The sequence below is a fragment of the Heterocephalus glaber genome, unplaced genomic scaffold (assembly GCF_053883595.1).
Source record: "Heterocephalus glaber isolate CG9 unplaced genomic scaffold, H.glaber_assembly_v1.0 deba00001593, whole genome shotgun sequence".
NCBI lineage: Eukaryota > Metazoa > Chordata > Mammalia > Rodentia > Bathyergidae > Heterocephalus > Heterocephalus glaber.
In genome coordinates, this window is record NW_028258368.1 from 8,534,835 (window position 1) to 8,557,738 (window position 22,904).

Here is a 22,904-nt window from a genome sequence, read left to right on the forward strand (position 1 = left end):
TCCTCTTCCTCAGGTAGCTGGGGTACTTCACTTTTGTTCTGAAGTTGGTGTTATTACCAAAGGAACAGACAAAAAGAAAATGTCACTGTCACTGACTGGGCTCAAGTTGCAGGGCAGAGTGTTGGGCTTATTTTCTATTTCAAATATTTTAACAGAACCCATCCCAATGTTTCAATAAATATTTGTTGAAAAAGAAACTAATAATTGAATTTCCAAATAAAGTTCTCCCTTTTTATACTGATGGAACCCAGCCTTGCCCCTGCTAGGCAAAGGTTTCTATACCTGAACTACAACCATTCCTCGGAGTCTTAGTCTACAGTACAGACAATGATTTCCAGACAAAGGGGCTTTTGAGTAAGTGGCAGCTTGGGTTTAAACCTCAAGAACTGAGGTTCTGGCCTAGACAAAGGGCATACAGATGATTTTCTCCAGACTAGATGATAACTGAACAGGCTGGCGGGGGGGGGGGGGATGCTGAGACTGATCCCAAAGAGGCCAGAGAAATGATGTAACTCACTGAAAAGTTTGAGGGTCTGAGTGCAGGACAAAGACTCCACTGCCATTGGGAAAGCAGAGGTCCCTACTCCAGAACCACATGACATAACAGAAGGCCCCACAACACCCCAAGTGTGTAGCAGCCCAAAGTGATATGGGAAAGCACTTTACCTGTGAAGCAGGAGAGAGCTTGACCATTCTTGTCATTACAGATGTGGGAGCCAGAGTCTGAGGGAGAAAGGGAAGGAGCATGTTGAAGTTTTGAAAGCCTTCAGGGGAGTATCCAGGGATTAAAGACTCAAAAGGAAAAAGGCTAAAAAACTTGTTTGGGAGATTGTAAGTTCGATTCCTTTTAGCATCGTCTAAGAGTTGAATAAGAGTAACATTCTTTTAAGATTAATTTTCATTTGTTTTGTTGGGCTTCGTGAAACACTTTACCTGTGTGGAGCCTCATGAATCCTGGCTTTGCCAGCACCAGTCAGAAAAGACAGCACCCAGGAAATGACTCGAGAGAGGAAGTTTTAGAAGTTCTGTCCTGCTCCCCTTGGACAGGACCTAGTCTTGTATGTGGTTACAAGCAGATGGAGGAAGTCTCAATTACACTTCTCTTGGTAATGGTAAACATTTATTGAGTGCTTCTTATCTATTCTGATACCCATCTTCAGTTTAACATTTTGAAAAACAAGATGTCTTACAATTATAAGTATTTTTCTTTGTGACTAGTATCAATAATGGTGTGCCTATCAGTAGCATCTTACTTTAAGTACTGTATGCATTAGAGACTATCCTGAGTACTTTTACATGAATTAGCTCAATAATCAGTCTTGTTTGCAGACTAGGAGACCTAAGCACGAAGTTTTAATAATCCGTATGTGGTTATGTGTATCACAGAGGAAGGAATTAGTTTTACCTTAAAGCCCTCATGTGGATTTGCAAAATGCACTATTTCTGGGACTGTAGAGCACACACAGGTGCTCTTACATAGCAGTGACTCCTCAACTGAGTTACGCTATCGATATTAAGAGTCCTTCAAATAATCTTGTAAAATTGGTAGTTTTCATTCCTATGTAACATGACAAGGAAATATATATCATGTGGGAAATGAGTGCTATGTAATGGCCACTTTTAATAGACTTAAATGTTATTAGTCATCTATGAGAATCTATACACACAGAATGGATGCATTGCTCATCATGGGAGTTTTTGTGTCATCATGTATTGTTTTGTGGGCTACAGGCACAAATTTACAAAGGTAGGTTCTGGCTCTCTCATTCACTGACTAGTTCAAAACATAGATAAAAAAGAGGATATGAACTTGTAAGAATAAAAATGCCCAATATCCAAACTAATATTTAAGTAGCCACCACTTTTCTACATTTTCAGGTATATATCCTGGCATAGCATCCATAAACACATTTATGACAATCCACTAAACAGGAACAGGTTGAAGAAAATAGGTTCTATAGTGGACCTTACTCTCTGTTCAAGGTTTCAAATGTCACAGGGTGTGAGGCTGGGGAAGAAAGGGTTACTATGCTGTAGGGAGTGCTCTGGAAATTTGTGGGGATGTTTTTGTTCTAGTGTGTAATTTCAGCATTTACACATTGAAATACTTTAAAAAATTATCAACTGTTTCATTTCATATACCTGGTACTAGTTTAGACATTATATTGATTTTTAAAAGTTAAATGTATCGGTAAGCATATTAGTTAAGATGCTCCAGGACAGCAGAGGGGACAGCCAAAATATCTGTGACAGAGAGAAGAAACTACTCTTAGGGTAAGCCTCAACATCGGGGCTCTCAAAGTGTGGCCCCTAAACCAGCAGATGGCATTGCCCAAACTGGTTAAAAATACAAACCCTCTATCTCCTTCTGGTGGACTCCACAGGTACTGCAGGTGTATTCCAGCAATTTAACAAGAGTAAAAGAATCTGATGGTTAAGTTCCAGACATCTGTCACATTACTGTTAAAGGACCATGGGTTACACTTTCTGAATTGTGATCTACTTTTTTCCTCATGAAAAGCTATAATTCTTTGGAAATTATAACTGGAAGGGTATCTGGCTAAACACTAGTCAAGCGGCTAGGACTGGACCAGAGGGATGCTGGCATAGTACTGAACTTCCCTCATACTGCTCTAGTCCTCCTACCTTTTAAAATCACTGCCCCTGCAGCGCTGTGTGCCAAATTGTTGCTGAGATTTTCATTGTCTGCAGGTTATCAGGAGTAGGGATGATATATTTATACAAATTATTGACAAATCCATTCAGTATTTAGGATGGCCTCAAGAAACATCTGGATTTACTATATTTTCCCCCCCTACATGGGCAAAGAGGCACTTACTGAAGAGTAGAGATTTGAGGTTAAGAGGCATGGGTGACAAGGACAGAACTAAAATAAAAGGTGAAAAGAATGAAGTGGGGAAGAAAGATTCGGGGTGAATGCCCTCAGGGAGATGCAAAAGGAGGTCTCTGGTATGGAAAGACAGATACACACTTGTTAAGAACTGCTGCTTGATATTTAAATGAAATCTTCAAACGTTCCTTTGCTAGTAACAAACACTGTTTTGTCTGAAACTTTGTATTAAATGTGTATCTTGTTTTTAAGTTGTTTTCAAAAGCAGTTATAAAAACATGCTTTGGGGTTTTGTTTTTTAAAACAGTATGAAATTACTGGTGGCTAAATCTACATGTTAGAATACTTCCATAAGTTTGAGTGATTAGAATGTAAAGTATTGATGTTAGAAAAGGCAAATGTAATTAAAAAAAATGACTTAGAGAAGACTTTTCTTATTGTCTTATTCAACAATAAGAATTTCATTATGGTACATATAAAATACTTTTACACAAAACTGAAAAATATGACAGCAAACATCTTTAAAGTAATGGATGAAAATCAGAATCTTTTTAGAAACTCACTTTAAAAGACAAAACGGAATTTAAAAAAAGACAAAATGACGTGTATTTCTATTTAAAGCAGTGGATGACATTGTTCTATTTATACAGGATACAATCAAAGCAATGATCTTTAAAAAGGCATGATCAAGAGACATGATGACAATCTTCAGTTTTCAAATCTTGATCATTTTGTGCCTAAATTTTCTGCAAAATGAAGTCTTTTGATAATGAGATCATTCTACCAAATGATCTATATTACTGTATAATAAATAACAGGAAGATATGCTGCCTCATATCTAAGATTGTTTAATAATCTTCTAGGTAAAAAGTATCTGTCATGATAATTAACCTTTGCAAAACCTGTGGGGTTTTTTTCCTCCTAAGATTATAAATGCTTCTTGTTGATGCCTCACAAAATGAGACAAGACTGCCACCATGTGGAACAGGCATATACCACAGCAAGACTACACGTTTTAAAATCAAGCAATCCTTCAACTTATTAAGGGAATCACCATATTCTTTATTCTAAAATGCAACAGAAACAATGACAAATAAATAGCTTGATCTTCTCTTAGTTACATGGGATATGCATTATTTATACAAACAGTTGGACACTTATACTGCAAGATCAGCTAACAAAATGCCCACTATGGAAATTATCCAGTCTTGCTACTCTGAATATGTTCTAGAGGTCAGCAGCATCTGTCCTAGCTGGAGCTGGTTAGAAATGTCAAGTTAGGACTCAGCTCCTATGAACTGAATGGTAATCTGCATTTTAACAGGATCGCTGAGTGGCTGGTGTACACACTAAAGGCCAAGGAGAAGCACACATCTAGGTTGAGTTTAGGTCTCCTGTGCTCCCACTCCCATACCCTTTCCTCTCTAACCATCTACCACAGAGCTAGGTGACCCTCACCACAAATTCCATACAGTGAAGAAAAACATCTTACTTGAATTATCTGACTAACTTGTCTTTCCCTTTGGAAGTATGGAAGTCTATTTTATTATTTTCTTAGGTTAAATTGATAGTTTAATTGTACAATTCAGAAAAATATTTAAAAATTTTCCAGAAAAAAGGGCTTGTTTAATTTCATGAGAGATTTTATTTTGCCCCGTCAGAGCCCTTCAGCATAAAGAGACATTCATATACATATATATGAACATTTCCAGAAACATTTATAATACATTTTTTAAAAAATACCAGCTTAATGGTATTTATTTACAAAAAGATTTCATTATCTAATTTTAAACCTTTTGCTATGATGACAGTTTTTTCTTTTCTTTTTTTTTGCTCCCGGGGATCGAACTCGGGACCCTGCGCTTGCGAAGCAGGCGCCGAAAACACTGAGCTAAATCCCGGGCCGACAGTTTTTTTCTGATAAAGTACAGGAATGCAAAATAACTACAAAGATTTAGCACATTTTTAGTGTTAGCAATAATGCTTTTTTGTTTTTAATGAAACAGTACACAGAAAAAATTTTAAACTATTTCAACTGCATATTCCAGCAATTACCACTGAAATAATTACTGGGACTGAGCAAGATTAAAAAACAAAACAAAACAAAAAACAAGTGCAGCAACTAAAAAACACCTGCATGTACAGTTTAAGGTATACACAAGCTAGAGCTCTACACCAAGCATGCTTGCCCCTGACGTGGACAATGTTAAGAGAAACTAAATCTTGCTCTCTCTCATATTATCTTTTGGTAATGCATTTACAATGAACCAATAGTATAACTAGAAAGGAAAGTGTGTTTCTAATTCTAACTACCATGTTAAGTAGAAGCCACACCTAAAGTATCACAGTACTATTGATTTACAAAAAAAGAAAAAAAATTAAAATGACTTATCCTTTTTGCATTGTTTTCCACTGATACATTATGTCTGTTTTTAATTCATTACATTGTTTTCAGCTGAAGCAAAGTTTAGACAACACAAAACAAATAGCAAAAGTATTTAAAAATAACAAACTCAAATAAATAGAATTCCATTGCCATCAACCCATACCCATTTTTGAATGCCTGAGTCAAAAGACCTACAATAAGTTAGTACATATTTATTTATATATTGTATAAAATTTTAATTTAACCTATAAGCCTTCCTCATTGCAAAACTATTCATGATTTTTCTGATGTAAGGAAAAAAATAAACAGAGCACTTACAAGTAGAACTAGACTACCATACTCAATTTATAAGTGAATTATGCCTAACAATTTGACTGTGCTAATAACTGAAGAAAGCAATGTTATACCCTGGTAACTGGTACATTATTAAAATAATTCAATTCAGCTGAGAATGCTAAGCTAAAGTTTTCCCTTTAAATTTTTTTTTTTTTTGGTTTCAACAATCACTTTCTATCCACAGAACCTTTGAAACTTTTGAGGCAGTAGTAAGTTACAAGAAATTGATCAGAATGATGACAAGAGCAATTAACAAAAGCTGTAAACAGTATCTTCACATTCATTTTTAAATGAAAAAAAGTGGGCATAAATCTCAATCCAAGAGAACAAATACCCTAAAAAGAAAAAGAAAACAATATATAGGACTGTTCTTTTTCAAAGTAAATACAGTTTAAAAAGTCTAGGAATATTGATCAAGTATTGTACTGATAAGGAACAAATTCTATCAACTATAAAATAAAAACCTTCATTGACAAAAATACATAAACTCTGTTTTCACTTTTGGAAATTTATTTTTAAAAAAGGTAGAAGAAAATACCTGGAAAACTATTTTAAATATATATCTATATCTATATCTATATATCTATATTTCAAAACAATAGTTAAGGTAGACATCCAACAGCAAGTTATAGCTATTGTGAAAGATCTCAAAATTATTTTTGTGGGCATTTCCCCCAAAATAAAATATTTGAAAATACTTAATAGAGGGTTTTCTTTTAAAATGAACATAGTAATGGTATCTTCCCTGTCATGTGTGAAGACTTTTAAATGATGCATGATTTTTTAAAATTAATTGTATCTCGATATGAGATACCAGTATTTCTTATTATAAGCAGAAACGTAACTTTTTGTATGGATAATATACATACTTTTTAAGTACTATGACTTAACAAGTTCACCATTTTTTAAATGAAAGAGTACATTTATAAAAGTTCCATTTTAAAACTAAAAGTATATTCTCTAGCAGTATGTATAAATATAACATATTACTGTATGATTGTAAAACAAATCTGAAAGTGTTGCAGTAATTTAAGACCAAGAGCACTGAAACATACAGCAAATAGTTTTACATTTTTTTAATCTTTGAAAACTATATAAAACCCTATTACAGGATTTAAAACTGATCAGGTTAAGGTATGGCTAGCAGCATATTCATAATTTTGGTATATTTTATACACATCGATCACTTGATTTAAATGGAGAAATATAAATCAAATGATAATAAAACGTTTTCATTACTCCAAATAAAGTGCAAGAACAGTTCAAGTTTAAAGTTCAGTGCTCTTTACTTTGCAGAAACAAAATAAAATCCTCAAGGTTAAAATGCAAAATAAATCTTTTCCACAAAATATTTTACCTTTGGATATAGCTTTTCTTAATGTCACATGAGAAATACCTTACGCAAAACATGTACAAAACATAGAACTCAGGGTAAAACTTTAAACTTTGTAGTATTTTCCACATAATTTTCCTTTCCTCAGCTGTCTCCCCAGAATCCCCTATAACCTAAAAGTATGTAACACTTTCAGATTTGTTTAAAACACTTGCATATATCTACATAAAATAACTTCAGAGGAATCTACAACTAAGAAGTTCTAAGTAAAATAAAAGCTTCTTCCTTTAAAGTACTATACTTAAATTAAATTGCAATATACTTACACAGAGTAAAGTAGCAGCATTTTTTTCACATCCATAAAAATCATATTAAGAAGTTAGTAATAGCTCAGTTGAATCTGTAACCAGATTTTGGAAACACACTTTATGACTGAAATGCAAACCAAGGGTGTTAAGATGATGCAAAATTCAAATGGATGTAATGTACAGAATTTGTCAAAATGTAAGATTTCAAGTGACTCTAAGCAAATACACATATGAATTTTATCTTGCAAAATGAAAGGAACTAGATATGTGGTACATACAGGAAAATCACTTCCTACCGACAAACGGCTAATCGATGAATACTTCAATGATTTTCCAGTCCAAGACAATGCAACAATGTTAAGAATATGGACAAAGTGCACAAATTAAGAAAAAATTTTTTCATTTTTCTGATATTTTCTATTTTGACTTTTTTTTGTAAGTTTTCCAGAAGTCCTGGCTTGCTGGTGACTACCACTTTTTACATTTAAAAAAAAGAGAGATGTTATCTCTTAAATTACAATAAATTCCCTGGGTTAGTTATTACTTTAAACTATCTCTTATCTACAGACTGCATCAAGTATACTCTGAGAACCTTATTTCTTATATTCAAAAATATTCTAAGCTTTACAATCCTAAGTAGTCTTCAGTTTCTTGAGCATAATTTACAGATTAAAAATGAAACAGAAATAACTTAAAATGCTGATGTAACATTTTTGTATAAAATCCCTCTCAGGTAAATCTACTTCTGTATTTGGAAATAATTACAAATTTGGCTCATTTTATATACAAGAAAAATAAAGTTTATATGCAAATAATAATAGAGCAAATTAAATAAAAGAAGCTAATATGAGCTTCTACCTGGATAGGAAATCAACCAGTTTATTTTAATTTATTTAAAACTTCTCAACTTCTTCAAATCCATAACTGCTGATGACATTCACAAAGCTATACCTTTAAAGAAGGACCTAATCCTTCATGTGAAACATCATGAACAATGGATTTTCTGGACAATATAAACTACAAATTAAGCAATCTGTAAACTGCTGGATGTTCATCACATGGCTGACATTAAACAAAATTATGTTATTCACTGGTACTTTCTACAAATTCAAAAACTTGAAAATAATTTTACTTTTAAAATATTTCTTTTGACTCAACCAATTATATTACATATACCTAGTCTCTATCCAATAAAATAAATTTTGATGTAAACTTTCATATTCAATATTGTGCATTATAAAATGTAAACAAAAGCTTTATTAATGAAAACAGTAAGGAAGAAAATATGTATAAGACTTATACTTTTAATGATCATATAGAATAGAAAAGCAACTATGTTTGCTACCAATTTGTGCTCTGGTTATCTCTCAATGAAAAACTGAAAATTAAACAATTTTTATAGAAGACAATATTTATATTTCATTAACATTAATTTTAAACTTCTATTTTGCTCTTTGATGCTTTAACAAGAATCAATTTTAATCTCAGATTAGCTGCACTATGAGATTGCTTATTTCCAGGTCTAGGGAGTGGTTTCTTTCCCATCTGTGATACCATTCTAGGAACCACTCATTCATTGTCTCCTACTGTCTCAATTTGCATTGTACTCCATTACAGAAATAATTTAATTACCAAAGTATATTTATCCTTTCCTTTTTGTTTTTTAAAACTTTGAAAGGATATATATACAGATTTATATTTCTACAGAAAATATTTTGTAGGTCATTAGACTAGACTCATATAGATCATTATTGGCAACAGATGCTTGTAATTTTCCATGCGATAGCATGTGCACTAAGACTTAATTGGCTCATCACCTGAGTGTATTGGAACTGTTAGCAAATAAAGGGCATTTTAAAAAGGGAGCTGAGCATTTTACTGAAATAATGAAACATTGTTTTTTTAGCAATTTTAATTAAATAATGCAAAGATACATTTGGTTAAACATTTTATAAAAACTCAAGCAAAATTAAAAATGTAGCCAATTTTAACTTTTCTACAAATTTAACTGATAACTGTTTTGGTCAAATCCACTTTTAGCTGAATTAATGAGAACAAAAACAAAGGACATTGAAGTATTCTCCTCACCACAATGGAGGTTTTTCTCACTTTCCACACTGCATGGCCACTACATGGAAACTCCCAGAATGATGAGCAATTCAGTCATGCTCTACACTTTTCTTTTCAATGAAAAGTGATGTATCACCTTGTTTTGCTTTTGACAAAATATGAACTAAACACAAGTATATAACAACAAGAATCCAAGAGTAGCCCATACACAAGTCAACTATGTGTATGTTTTTATTATTTAAAGCCCACCATTCAGCTTATTCTAAAGATATGGTAACAAAGGGAAGGAAAGTCCAATACAGCTGTTTATAATCCAGTTCAATGACACATATATAAATATTTCAGCTTCAGACTTCGGACTTATTGCCTGTCCCTCAAAAAAGGTCAAACACTGATGGCAGATACAACGGCACGAAATCTTTTGGCATATGAAAGTTTAATACAGGAATGATCCAAGGAATAGTCCCTGCCATGTCTCAACATCCCCCTTAGTTTCTTCATTTGTCACGTGACCTGCTTAGTTCCGAAACTGTCAACTCAAGCTGGCATACACCATATACTCTGGTTTGAGTGTGTGTGTACACTCCTCAGGTAAAGCCAAAAGACTGAGGTAAAACAGTGCATGATTGCGCTAGGAAAGAACAGTATTCAGTGATGAATATCCTGTTAATGTTAACTTTCCTAAATAATCAATGAAATAAAAACGGGAAAATTTTTTTCCTCCTGGCAAAAGTTGAACTTGCTCGATTTCAGTTGTCAGAACTGGTACCACTTCTTATCTTTGTATTTTAACATCATCTATAAGAGGAAAAAACAAGAAAAACATGCTTTTAAAATTCAAGAACAATAATAACTGGTTTCTATATTTTACAAAAACATATTCTGTAACATTCTGTAGTGTTATTATATTGCTTACTCAAAATAAGTTTATTGAAAGCAATAAAAACTGTTCCATTTAGAGGAAAAATAACCATAAACATTAAGAACTAGCCTAGTAGGCCCTCAAACTTCTTAGTAATGTAACATAATTTGGGGACTGAGATAACCTACAAATACAGTGAACCAAGAAATGTAAAGTTAGAAATTTTATTGCTATTTTCTCATATTTACTGAGTTTCTACTCAGAGCCAGGCACTGAATGACACACTTTCCCTACTTGATCTTATACAATCTGTTCAACAATTCTTGAATTACACATTATTTTTCTTCCCATTTATAAATGAAGAAGAACCTGAGGTTCTCAGGGCTTCTCAAAGCTAATACCATGGTAAACCTTGGATTTAAACATAGGCAGTCTGATTTAAAAATGCATGATCCCAACTATCTCAATGTAAGTCTCCCTTAGACTCTCAAATATGGCTGAAGAACAAAATATGGACAAAGGGAAAAGCTATCAGTTTGAGATCATGCACTTTGCTAACTAGAGCGTGGACATACTGTGAAACTGACTGAAGTTCCGATATACTCCAGGAATCACACAATCAGGTGCAGGGTTATAACAACAAAAATTCTGTCCTAGATTGAAGGATGCTACCTAACCTGCATTTGAGGTACGTGTGGGCACAGTACAAGTACTTACAAAGAAACTTTGAATCTCTCTGAAGCCCTGGACAAATATCTCCCAGGTCAAGTTACTTCTTTTTCTTTTTTTTAATTAATTTTATTGGTACATTTTAGGTATACAATATAATGACATTCAATGTTGGAGATTTGTACCTTTACATAATAAATCTTAACTTTTTCCCCATTCCCCTGGCCTCCCTTCAACTCCTCTACCGCTCTCTATTTACAAAGACTTTATTTCCATTTTTTCATTTTCTCATGTTAATTCCATTCCCTTTCCTTTCCCCTACCCCTTCCATTTTACCTTTTCTTCCTGCTTTACATTATCTATTATACATTTTGATCCTTATTTACACTTTCAGTTTCTCACACCAGAGAAATTTCGGTATTTACACATGTGTGTCCTATTTATTTCACTTAAGAATATCACCTCAATGTGCATCCATTTAGCTATAAGTGTCTCTAATTTCTCATTCTTTATGACTGAGTAGTACTCCATTTCATGGAAAAAAAAACCCCACCTTTTCTTTATCCAGTCTCCAGTTGATGGGCAATTGGGCTGTTTCCATGTTTATTACAAACTGCTGCTATGAACATGGGTGCACATATATCACTGTGGTATGACTCTTTTAATTCTTTAGGGAAGATACCCAGCAGGGGAATAGCTGGGTCAAATGGGACCTCTAGTCCTAGCTCTTTGAGGTATCTCCATACTGATTTCCACAGTGGTTGAACCAGTCTACACTCCCACCAGCAGTGGAGCAGGGTTCCTCTTTCCCCACAGCCCCGCAAGCATTTGTTATTGGTTGATTTCATGATAGGAGCCATTCTTTCTGGAGTGAAGTGGAATCTCAGTGTTGTTTTCATTTGCATCTCTCTAATGACCAGTGATGTTGAACATAATTTTATATGTTTATTTGCTATTTCTACTTCTTTGTCTGAGATATGTCTGTTCATTTCAGATGCCCATTTTTGGACTGGGTCTTTAAATTTGGGAGGTCTGACTTTTTAAAGTTCTTTATAGATTCTAAACAGTAGACTCTGTCTGAGGGACAAGTGGTGAAATTTTTTTCCCGCATTGTGGGTTGTCTCTTCACACTGTTGGTGGTTCCTCTTGCTGTGCAGAAGCTTTTCAGTAAGAAGAGATCCCACTTGTTGATTGTTTGTGCTAGTTCACGGGCAACTGAGGTTTTGTTTATAAAATCTTTTCCTTGGCCAGTGTCTTCAAGAGTTCTACCTAACCTCTGTTCCAGCCAGTTCAGCGTTTCTGTTTTAATATTTAGATCTTTAATCCATTTTGATTTTAGTTTAGTGCATGGTGAGAGATATAGGTCCAGTTTTAATCTTTGGCAAGTTGAAACCCAATTTTTCCAGCACCATTTATTAAAGAGGCTATCTTTCCTCCAGTGAGGGTGTTTGGCTCCTTTGTTGAAGATGAGGTGGCTGAGTGTGTCTGAGTTGTTTCTGGGTCTTCTAATCTGTTTCACTGATCCTCGGGTCTGTTTCTTTGCCAGTGCCATGCTGTTTTTAATCACAGTAGCTTTGTAGTATAGTTTCAGGTTGGAGATTGTGATACCCCCTACCTTGTCTTTGTTGCCTAGAATTGCTTTTGCCATTCTAGGTCTCTTCTTGTACCAAATGAATTTCTAGATTGTTTCTCAAGGTCTGTGACGTTTGCTGTTGGAATTTCAATTGGGATGGCACTGAATCTATATAGCAATTTTGGAAGTATGGCCATTTTCACTATACTGGTTCTTCCTACCCAGGAGCAAGGGATGTCTTTCCATTTTCTGATATCCTGTTTAATTTCTTTTTTGCGAGTGCTATAGTTTTTAGAGCAGAGGTCTTTGATTTCTTTCGTTAGTTTGATTCCTAGGTATTTCAGTTTTTTGGATGTTAATGTATTCACATTGTTGCTCCAGTTTCTTTCTCAGTGAGTCTGCTGTTTGAGTGCAGGAAAGTTACTGATTTTTTATGTGTTGTCCTTGTATCCAGCTACTCAATGAATTTGGTTATTAAGTCTAGAACAGTTTCGGTGGAGTACTTGGGGTCTTCTATATAGAGTATCATGTCATCTGCAAATAATGACAGTTTGACTTCTTCATTTCGTATCTTTATTCGTTTTCTCTTGTCTAATTGCTGTGGCTAATGTTTCCAAAACTGTGTTGAACAGGAGTGGAGACAGTGGACATCCTTGTCTTGTTTCTGATTGTAGTGTGAAGGATTTCAGTTTTGGAACATTTAGTGTGATATTGGCTGTTGGTTTTTCATAGATGACTTTTATCAAGGTTGAGGTAGAGACCGTCTATTCCAATTTTTTGTACGGTTTTTATTATAAATGTGTGTTGGATTTTGTCGAATGCTTTTTCTGCATATATTGAGATGATCATATAGTTTTTGTCCTTGGCTTTATTAATATAGTGTATTACATTTATTGATTTGCATATGTTGAAATATCCCTGAATCCCTGGGATGAATCCCACTTGGTCAGGGTGTATGATCTTCTTGATGATTTTCTGCATTCTCTTTGCCAGTATCTTATTAAGGATTTTTTCATCTATGTTCATTAGTGAGATTGGCCTATATTTCTCTTTTTGGGTTGGATCTTTCTCTGCTTTTGGGATCAAGGTGATGCTTACTTCTGGGAATGAATTTGGGAGTATCGCTTCCCTTTCAGTTTCATTGAAGAGTTTAAATGGTAGTGGCAATAGTTCTTCTCTAAATGTCTTGTAGAATTCAGGAGTGAAGCCATCAGGACCCGAGCTTTTCTTAGTTCCTAAGTTTTTAATTACGTTTTCAATTTCATTTACTGATACTGGGTTGTTTAGAAGTGTAAGGTCTTCTTCGTTCAACTTTGGTAACTCATTTGTATCTTGGAATCTGTCCATTCCTTCTGTGTTTTCCACCTTATTGGTATATAGATTCTCAAAGCAGGTATTAATGATTCTCTGGATTTCTGCTGGGTCCATTGTAATTTCACCCTTTTCATTCCCAATTGTATGGATTTGGGCCTTTTCTTTCCTTTTTTGATAAGGTTGGCTAAGGGTTTGTCAATTTTGTTTATTCTTTCCAAGAATCAACTCTTTGCTTCATTGATTTTTTTGTATCATTCTCTTGGTCTCCATTGCATTGATTTCTGCTCTGCTGTTCATAATTTCATCCCTTGTATGAACTTTGGGTTTGTCCTGCTCTTCTTTTTTTAGAAGTCTGAGGTTTAACATCAGGATTTTTTATTTGAGCTTGCTCTGTTTTCCCAATGAATATTCACTGCTATAAGTTTCCCTCGTAAAACTGTTTTCATTGTGTCCCATAGATTTTGATATGTTGTATTTACATTGTCATTTAATTGTAGAAACTGTCTGATTTCTTTTAATTTCCTCTATGACCCATTATTTATTCAGAAGTGCGCTGTTCAATTTCCATGTGTTTATGAAATTCTTGTGGTTTCTTTTGCTACTGATCTCCAATTTCATTGTACTGTGGTCTGATAAAACATAGGGGATAACTGATTCCTCCTCTGCACTTACTTAAACATGTTCTATGAGCAAGTATGTGGTCTATTTTGGAGAATGACCCATGTACAGCTGAAAAGAATGCGTATTCTGATTTTGTGGGGTGGAACACTCTGTAAACATGTTAAGTTATTTGTTCAAGAGATTGACTGAGTTTTACTATTCTGTTGCTTATTATGTGTCTAGTGGGTCTATTTGTGACAGTGGGGTGTTGAGGTCCCCCACTACTATTGTATTAATGCTTATTTGATTTTTTATGTCCATTAGTATTTGTTTCATATAGTTGGGTGCACTAGTATTTGGTGTATATATATTAATGATTGTCATCTCTTCCTCTTGGATTGTTCCCTTTACAAGGATGTAGTATCTTTCTTTGTGCCTATTAGTGCTAGTCTGAAATCCAGTTGATCTGCAAATAGAATAGTTACTCCTGCTTTTTTTCAGGTTCCTGTTGCATGGAGTATTGTTTTCTACCCTGTAATTTTCAGTCTATGAGTTTCTTTTTGAATTAAGTATGCTTTTTGTATGAAGCATATTGTTGGATCTTGCTTGACTCATTCTGCCAGTCTATTTCTTTTGATTGGTGACTTGAGATCATTAACGTTGATGGTTATAACTGATATGTAGTGACTTATCTTTGTCATGACTTTTTCTTTTTGTTGGATTCTCCCATTTTGCATTTAATTTCTTGTTGTGCCACATGGATTCATTCTGCTGGGCTTCCTGGGGTTGTGAATCTCATTGTCTTTTCCTAGGATATTGTTTAAAATTTTCTGGAGTGCTGTTTTGGTATTCAGGAAGTTCTTCAGGTGCTCTTTGTCATGAAAGTATCTTATTTCTCCATGCATTTTCAAAGATAGTTTTGGAGGGTACATCAATCTGGGTTGGAGGCTGTTTTCCTTTAGGGCTTGAAATATGTCACTCCACACTCTTCTTGCCTTGAGGGTTTGTGTTGAGAAGTCTGCTGTGACTTTGATGGGCTTTCCTTTGTAGGTGATTTGTTTCTTTTGTCTAATTGCTTGTAGAATTTTGTTCTTCTGTTGAGTTTCTGGAATCTTTTTTTTTCTTAAATTCTTTTATTGGTACATTTTAGGTATACAATACATTTACATTTATCATTGGATACTTGTACCTGTACATGATATATCGATTATGTTTTCCCCATTCCTTGTCCACCCTTCCCTATTTACAAAGACTTTGTTTTCCTTTTTTCCTTTTCTCATAATTTTTCCTTTCCCTTATTTCCTTTCCCCTTTCCCTCCTGGGTTTCTGGAATTTTAACTATTATATGCCTAGGTGTAGATTTTTTCTGATCATGGCTAGTTGAAATCCTATATGCCTCACTTATCTGATGTCAAGTTATTTCCCTCTACTTGGGAAGTTTTGGCATTACTTCTGTGAACAGATTTTTATGTTGTTTGCACTCTCTCCTGTTTTTTCATTGACTTTGATCAGTCTTATGTTATTCTTCTGTGCATCATCTAGCAGCTGCTGGATTGATTTGTCATGGTCCCTTACTATTTTTAAGAAATTTTTCCTTTCCTGGTCACTACTTGCCATCCTGTCTTCTACATCTGAAATTCTGTCCTCACATTGGCTCATTCTGCTGCATAAACTTGGCTCATTCTGCTGCATAAACTTTCAATGGAGTTTTTAATCTCCTGGAAATCTGTTTGCATCTGTTTATGGATTTCATTTGTTTCCTATGTTGGGATTCCATCATGTTCCTTAGGTCCTCTATTTTTTCTTATCTGTGCCTGCTCTAGATTCATTAACCATGTCTTGCACTATGGATACAATGTCTGTTGTTATCTGATAAATTATTTCTGCTTTCACTTTTTCCAGATCCTCTTGTTGCCAGTTCAGGGAGTCCAGGTGGTTGAGTATCAGATTGTTCCATCTTGTTGTCCTTTGGGGTTGCCTTAAGTGATCTGGAAGTCTGGTTTTGAGACTTGTTTACATGTCTTATCATTTCAACAGATGCAGCCTGCTGCACCTTTGAGATGACTTTTTCTTCACCCAGTGGCCTTCAATTCTCAGCAAGCCACTGAGCACTCTGCTGCTCACCACTGCACCAATTCCTGGGTTCAGAGGGGTGGCCTTCTAGATCCCTGTGATGTCCTGTTGTCCATTTGGGGTTCTGGCTGGGGCTGGTGTGTAGTTGGGATGGTATCTAGGCGTGTCTCTGGTAGGGCCTGCCCACCTACATGGCTGTTTTCTGGGAGGGCCTTTGGCTGGCAGCTGTGCACCTCAGTTGCTGGTGTCTGGGCGGGCTTGTGGCTAAGGTCTGGGTGCACTTACCAATGGTATTGGGGCAGGCCTCTGGCTGTTGCTTATGTGCCTGTGCAGCTCTTTTCCAGGTGGGTCCTTGGGTGGGGCCTGTGGGCCCAGGTGGCTGTGGGCAGGGTGGGGCCCTGACTAGAAGGCCTGCAGCCACATAGCTCTGGTCTACACTGGCTTCTCAGTGGAATCTGTGTGCACTTACCGACAGTATTGGGGCAGGCCTCTGGCTGTTGCTTGTGTGCCTCTGCACCAATTTTTCAGGTGGGTCTTTGGCTGGTGCTTGTGGGCCCAAGCAGCTGGGCTCGGGGTGGGGCCCTGTGTGGACCTGCCTGCAGCAGCACCGCTCTGGTCCACACTGCCAGGTCAAGTTACTTCTTTTATGCATTCTAGGTTTCAGCATTTTTGAGTAAAGAGATGACTTTTGGTTGAAATGTTTAAAGGAAAGATACTACCATAGTGGATGCTCAAATCTAAAAATAACTTTGATATGGTTCCTTCAAACAACAAACTCAAAATATCCTCAAGCTAAGAACTAAATATGGGTATCTCAGTCCAAAGCATGGCAGATGTGTGAAAAAACGGAAAGTGTATTTTACATCAAGGCTTTTAAATTCAGTTTTTAGAGAGTACTATGTTAGTTATAAAAACATGTCAGAGGGTTGTTTAGGGCTCCTACTCTGTTTCTGAGCTCCCCATGACTTCTAAGATCCATCAAGATGAATTCACTGCAAAAGACACCCTGCTATCCATCCATGTGAACTGGTCCATGAGACAGACTTTGTGTTGTTTATTTGAATCAGATGTTTGCCAATTTCAGTTATTTAGATCTATCTGAGAGAATCACAGAGGCAAATTATTCCTTTTCTAAGACAAGGTGGTAGTACGTTATGAGGAACTAAGGCAAATTAGCATTGTTACTGTATTCCCTAAGAAACAGTTACAAAACTGCTGGCATTATTTATAAAGATCCAGATGACCAGGTCCCTTCAGAATTTTTAAATTTCAGTAAGAGAGCAAAGGCTTGTAAGATATGCTTGTAATGGTCCCCTCTGGTGATAAAAATTAGAAATTTGTGATTATACAACAGATTTCATGTGTAGAAATATAATAGCTACAACAATTTTCATACTAGCTTTATGTAAGTTTCTTCTGTTAATCTATTTGATGGACATACCTCATGGGCATGTTTAGAAAATGCATCTGCACTTGATAACATAGCTGCTGTTCTTTCTTCCAAGTCACCAAGCTTCTGCCCTCTTTCATCTAGTGCCAAACGAGCTCGTGCCAATTCACCAACAACTCCAGATGCTGCCCCCTTCACACCTTCGATGCCACCAGGGCCAGGAATATGCTGTGCAAGACTTCTCGAAGCCTTTCCTGAGGATGACTCTCCAACTAGTTGGATTGATAAATATAAAAAGTAACACAAATAGTGAAAATTCTGTAAGTATAAAATCTTACTATATGATAATACTGAAGTATAATTTTGAATTGAGTGACAATTAGAATATTAATACATAGTTGTCTTTAATAAATATTTTGCTTGTATCACGATGGTCTAAATAATTTCAAGATACTTTTTTGAATATGCAAAAATAACAATGTACATAAATAATCCTATGCTAGTTCATACTGCAGTACTTCTGCAAAAAGGAGTTGGAAATTATTTGCTGAAATGAATCAGTGACTTCAAACAACATGGCCATTGGTACATTGACATTAGTTTATACAGTTAAAAATTACTCTTAAGGGATCACAATATTAAAGATTATTAACCTAAAGCTATTTAACTTTATAAATATATAGATTTAAGCTTAAAAATACAATTTTGATTTTACTTGACACTTTTAATGACTATGCTTAGGTTCAGAAGAAAAATGAATTTATTAAGTATTCATTTTTAGTCTTCATAATCTATAGATATGCTGCTTCCTTTTCATGTCACTTACCAAAAGGATCAAATTTTTCCTTCAGAACATCTTAGGATTCACTGTTTTCCTTCCATAATCCATTTATTCCATAATCCAGCTCCTGATTACCTAACACCCAGATAACTCCAAGTCTTATTCCATATTCATTCCCTCTTCCTTCCTTCAGCTTACATTTCTTTCCTTCCTTTTCTTCCTCTTCCCTTTCACTTCCTTCCTCCCCTTCCTTCTCTTTTTTTCCCTTAACCCTTCCCCTCTCCTTCCTTACTTTTCTCTTTAATATAATTCACATACCATAAAATTGGCCCTTAAGGTAAACATTCAGTGACATTTAATTTATTCACATGATTATGGAAACATCACCACTACCTAATTTCAGAACATTTCAACATTTCAAAAGAAACCCTATGCCTGTTAACAATCACTTTCCATTCCTCCTTTCCCAGTCTTTGCCAATCAGTAATCTATTTTATCTCTATATATTTACCTATTCTTAATATTTTACATAAATGGATTCATACAGCATGTTTCGTGGCTGAATTCTTTCACTGAAAATAATGTTATCAAGGTTCACTTATATAATGTTGTAGCAAGTATCAGTACATCTCTTTTTATAGCTGAATAATGTATCATTTAATGATACATTTTGCTTATCCATTCATCAGTTCATGGACATTGGGGCTCTTTATTTTTTGCTATTATGAATAATGGTATGATGACCATTTGTATAAGTTTTTGGGTCCAAATGTTTTCAATTCTCTTGGGTATATGCTCAGAAATGGAATTACTGAATTCTTAAGAGTAATTTTTAAGTATATAAATTAATGTCATATAGTTAATTCTATGTTTAACTTTTTGAGGAACTCTGGGACAATTTTAAGAGAATGTACAACTTTTCATTCCCACCTGCAAGACATGAAGAGTTCTAATTTCTTCACATCTGCCAATGCTTGTTACCATGCATCTTTTGACAGCCATCCTAGTAAGTTTGAAGCTGTATCTCATTGTGGTTTCAATTTGCATTTCCTGAGTGACAAATGATGTTGAGCATCTTTTCATGTGGTTATTGATCAGTAGTATACTTTCTTTGGAGAAATATCTATTCAAACCTTCTGCCCATTTAAAAATTAGGCTACTTGTCTTTTTATTCAAGTTATAAAAGTATTCTTTACATACTTAGATACTAAGTCTTATTAGATATCAGATATAGAATTTGCAAATTTTAATCACTTTTTGGATTATTCTTTTTAGTTTCTTGAAATTTTTTTGAAGCACAAAGTTTTAAATTTGGATTAGTTTACATTTATCTCTTTATTTCTGTTTGCTTCTGATTTAGGTACCATACCTGAGAAACGACTGCCTAATCCAAGGTCAAAGAAGATTTTTATCTATGTCTTCAAAGAGTTTTATATTTTAGCTCTTAGACTGAAATCTTTAAAACAGTTTGAATTTTTGTGTATGCTGTGAAGTTGTAACCCAACTCTTTTTAAAGTGTGGATATTCAGTTCCCAACATCATTTTTGAAACCAGACATTCTTTCACACTGCATTTTCTTGGCATCCTTGTAAAAATTAATTTATTATAAATGTTACAAGATTTATTTCTGGACTTTTGATTCTACTCCATCAATCCATATATCTATCATTATGCTAGCACTCCACTGTCTTGATGTCTACAGCTTTGTGGTAAGTTCTGAAATTGCAATTTGAGTCTTCTAGGATTTTTCTTCATCAAGATTTTTGGTTGGTTGGTTGGGCTATTTTGTATTCATGTCTTTTCATAAGAATCTTAGAAATAGCTTCTTGTTTTATGCAAAGACCCAACAGGGATTTTGATAGGGATTAAATATGTAGATCAATTTGGAGAATAATTATACCTTAACAATAGTTCTTCCAGTGAATGAACATGAGATGCTGGTGCATTTACTTAGGTCTTAATTTCTTTAAATGATATTTTGAAGTTTTTAGTGCATACATCTTTCACTTCTATCAAATTATTTCTAAGTGGTCTATCTTTTTGTGCTATTATAAATAGAACTGTTTTCTTAATTTCATTTTTGGATTATTCATTCCTAGCATATAGAAATATCACTGATTTTGGAGGGTGTGAATATCTTACGCTCTTCTGCAACATTATATCATATGCAAATAGAGACAGTTTTATGCCTTCCATTCCAATCTGCATGTCTTTTACTTCCTTTTCTTGCCTAATTGTTCAGGTTAGAACTAGCACAATGTTGGACTGAAGTGATCAGAACCCTTTGAAAAACTTCCATATACTATTTTCAATGAGTAAAAAACTTCCATATACTATTTTAAATGAGCCATATTTTTAGGGGAAGAATTTTTGATTATGTATATTATATGGACACACATACATGACATCTTGTGTTGAATCTTTCTATTCCATAAACATAGTGTATGCTTCCTTTTGAGTCTCCTTTAATGTCTCTTAACAAAGTTTTTAATTTTTTAATATTCCCCATGGGGGTCCTGAACATTTTCTGTTAATATTTATTTCCAAGTATTTTATTTAACTTTGGTGCCGGGTCCAGGGTCTTGTGCATGGGCACTCTACCACTAAGCTACATGCCTGAACAATTTAAAAAGGAAAATCTGTGGAAGTCTTATAGGCAGCTAAGTTAAACACCAATTGGAAGTCAGACAGGGACAAGACCTTGAGAGTCAGTGCAAAAGATGAGAACATACCAAAACTGTGGCTGGAGGTGCATACTTTGAAGGCCAGGCCTCAAGATAAAGATGCAATAACTATGCCTACATGCCTTCCTGAGAGATAAACGATAACTTGAGATTGTACTGTTATTGGTAACACATGGTCCAGTGAAGTCCAGACAGACACTGGTCACCCAGGTGGGTGATCAGAACATCTGGACCATCCCTTCCCAAAAATACCTTTCTTCTTTCCATATACCCTTGCTATGTGACTAGCTTTCCTAGTGGATCAATACTAGCTAAATGACTATGCTTGTAATCCTATAGGTTGATTGTAGTTTGATCCACATTTTACCTACATTGTGCCTTTGGTGTATAAATTATTCCTGACAAAGGGCCTCAGTGGCAACCCACTTTTGGGAACCCTCCTATCTCTCAGGAGCTATGCCTCAATAAATCTTTCCTATTCTTAATCTCTGTTGTCCTTTGGAATTCATTTTTTGATTTCAGGGGACACAAACTCAGCACATTTTACATCTAGCAAGTTGAAAGTTATATTTCTCCTATATCAGTAGGAAGAAAAATGCCACCCTTCCCTTGAAAAGCGGCCATATTCTAATCCCTGGAACCCATGAATATGTTGCCTTATAATGGGAAAGAGACTTTACAGATATGACTGAATTAAGGACCTAGAAATGGAGAGATTATCCTGCATTATCTAGGTAAGCCCAATCTAAACACACAAGTCCTTAAAAGCCAAGTGCTTTTCTAGCTGTAGGGGAAAAAAAGAGGAAGAGAGAAAGGGAAAGGGAGAAGGAGGTATGGGACTTCAGAAAAATATAGATGCAAAGGGACCAAGAGTGTAGGGATACAGATGACCTCTACAAGCTAAAAAGGCAAAGAAACAAAACTCTGCCCTAAAGCCTCTAAAAAATATGCCCTGGCAACACCAGTAAGACCAATGTTGATTTCTAATCTATAGAATGCAAGGTAGTAAAAACTGAGTTGTTTTAAGCCAGTAAGTTTGTGATAATTGTTACAGCAGTAACAGAAAACTAATGAAAATAATTTTTTAATTCTCATTTTTATTAATACAATATAAACAAATTTAAATTTATTTTTCTGTACTGATTATACCCAGTAAGTCTGCTAAACTTTATTATTTCTAAGAATTTAGCTATAGATTCTTTCAGATTTTCTAATGAAAATGTGACTTGTTTTGTTTTCTCTTTCCAATTATTGTAACGTTTAGTTTTTCTCATCTTTCTATACCCTCTAGGGACCTCAATATACTGTAGTAAATGCATGTAGTAAGTGAATGCATGTAGTAAGTAAAGATAATGTGTATTCTTGATCTCAAAGGTAAAGTTTTTATTACCTTTTAATGTCTGTAATTGTGATATTTGCTGTTGGGTTTGGCAGCTAAATATTGTATAATACTTTGTAGTTACAATTTTATCAACTCACGTTTTAGGAGTCTCTGTCATAAATGGATAATGAATTTTAACTCCTGTCTTTCTTGCATTTGTGGGAGTGGCCAGGTGATTTTTCTCCCTAATCTGTTAAATATGGTAAATTACTGATTGATCTTTTCTTCTGTAAAGGTAAGTCAATTGTGAATTCTTGGTACAAACCAAACATGAGGTTGGTATATTGCCTTTA

General features: G+C 34.8%; 1 protein-coding gene across 3 annotated transcripts in view; it reads right to left on the minus strand.

Annotated features, from left to right (window-relative positions):
• Window positions 1-4,645: 4,645 nt before the first annotated feature.
• The window catches only part of Stxbp5 (syntaxin binding protein 5), a 180,299-nt gene continuing 162,040 nt past the window's right edge, over window positions 4,646-22,904 (minus strand). For all 3 annotated transcript variants that reach the window (XM_021238005.2, XM_004856906.4, XM_004856907.4), the window contains 2 exons: window positions 17,817-18,037; window positions 4,646-10,082 (listed from right to left, as the gene is read on the minus strand). In XM_021238005.2, coding sequence (XP_021093664.1) covers window positions 10,041-10,082; window positions 17,817-18,037 — 263 coding nt within the window. In that variant the 3' untranslated portion in view covers window positions 4,646-10,040. The remainder of the gene's footprint in view (window positions 10,083-17,816; window positions 18,038-22,904) is intronic.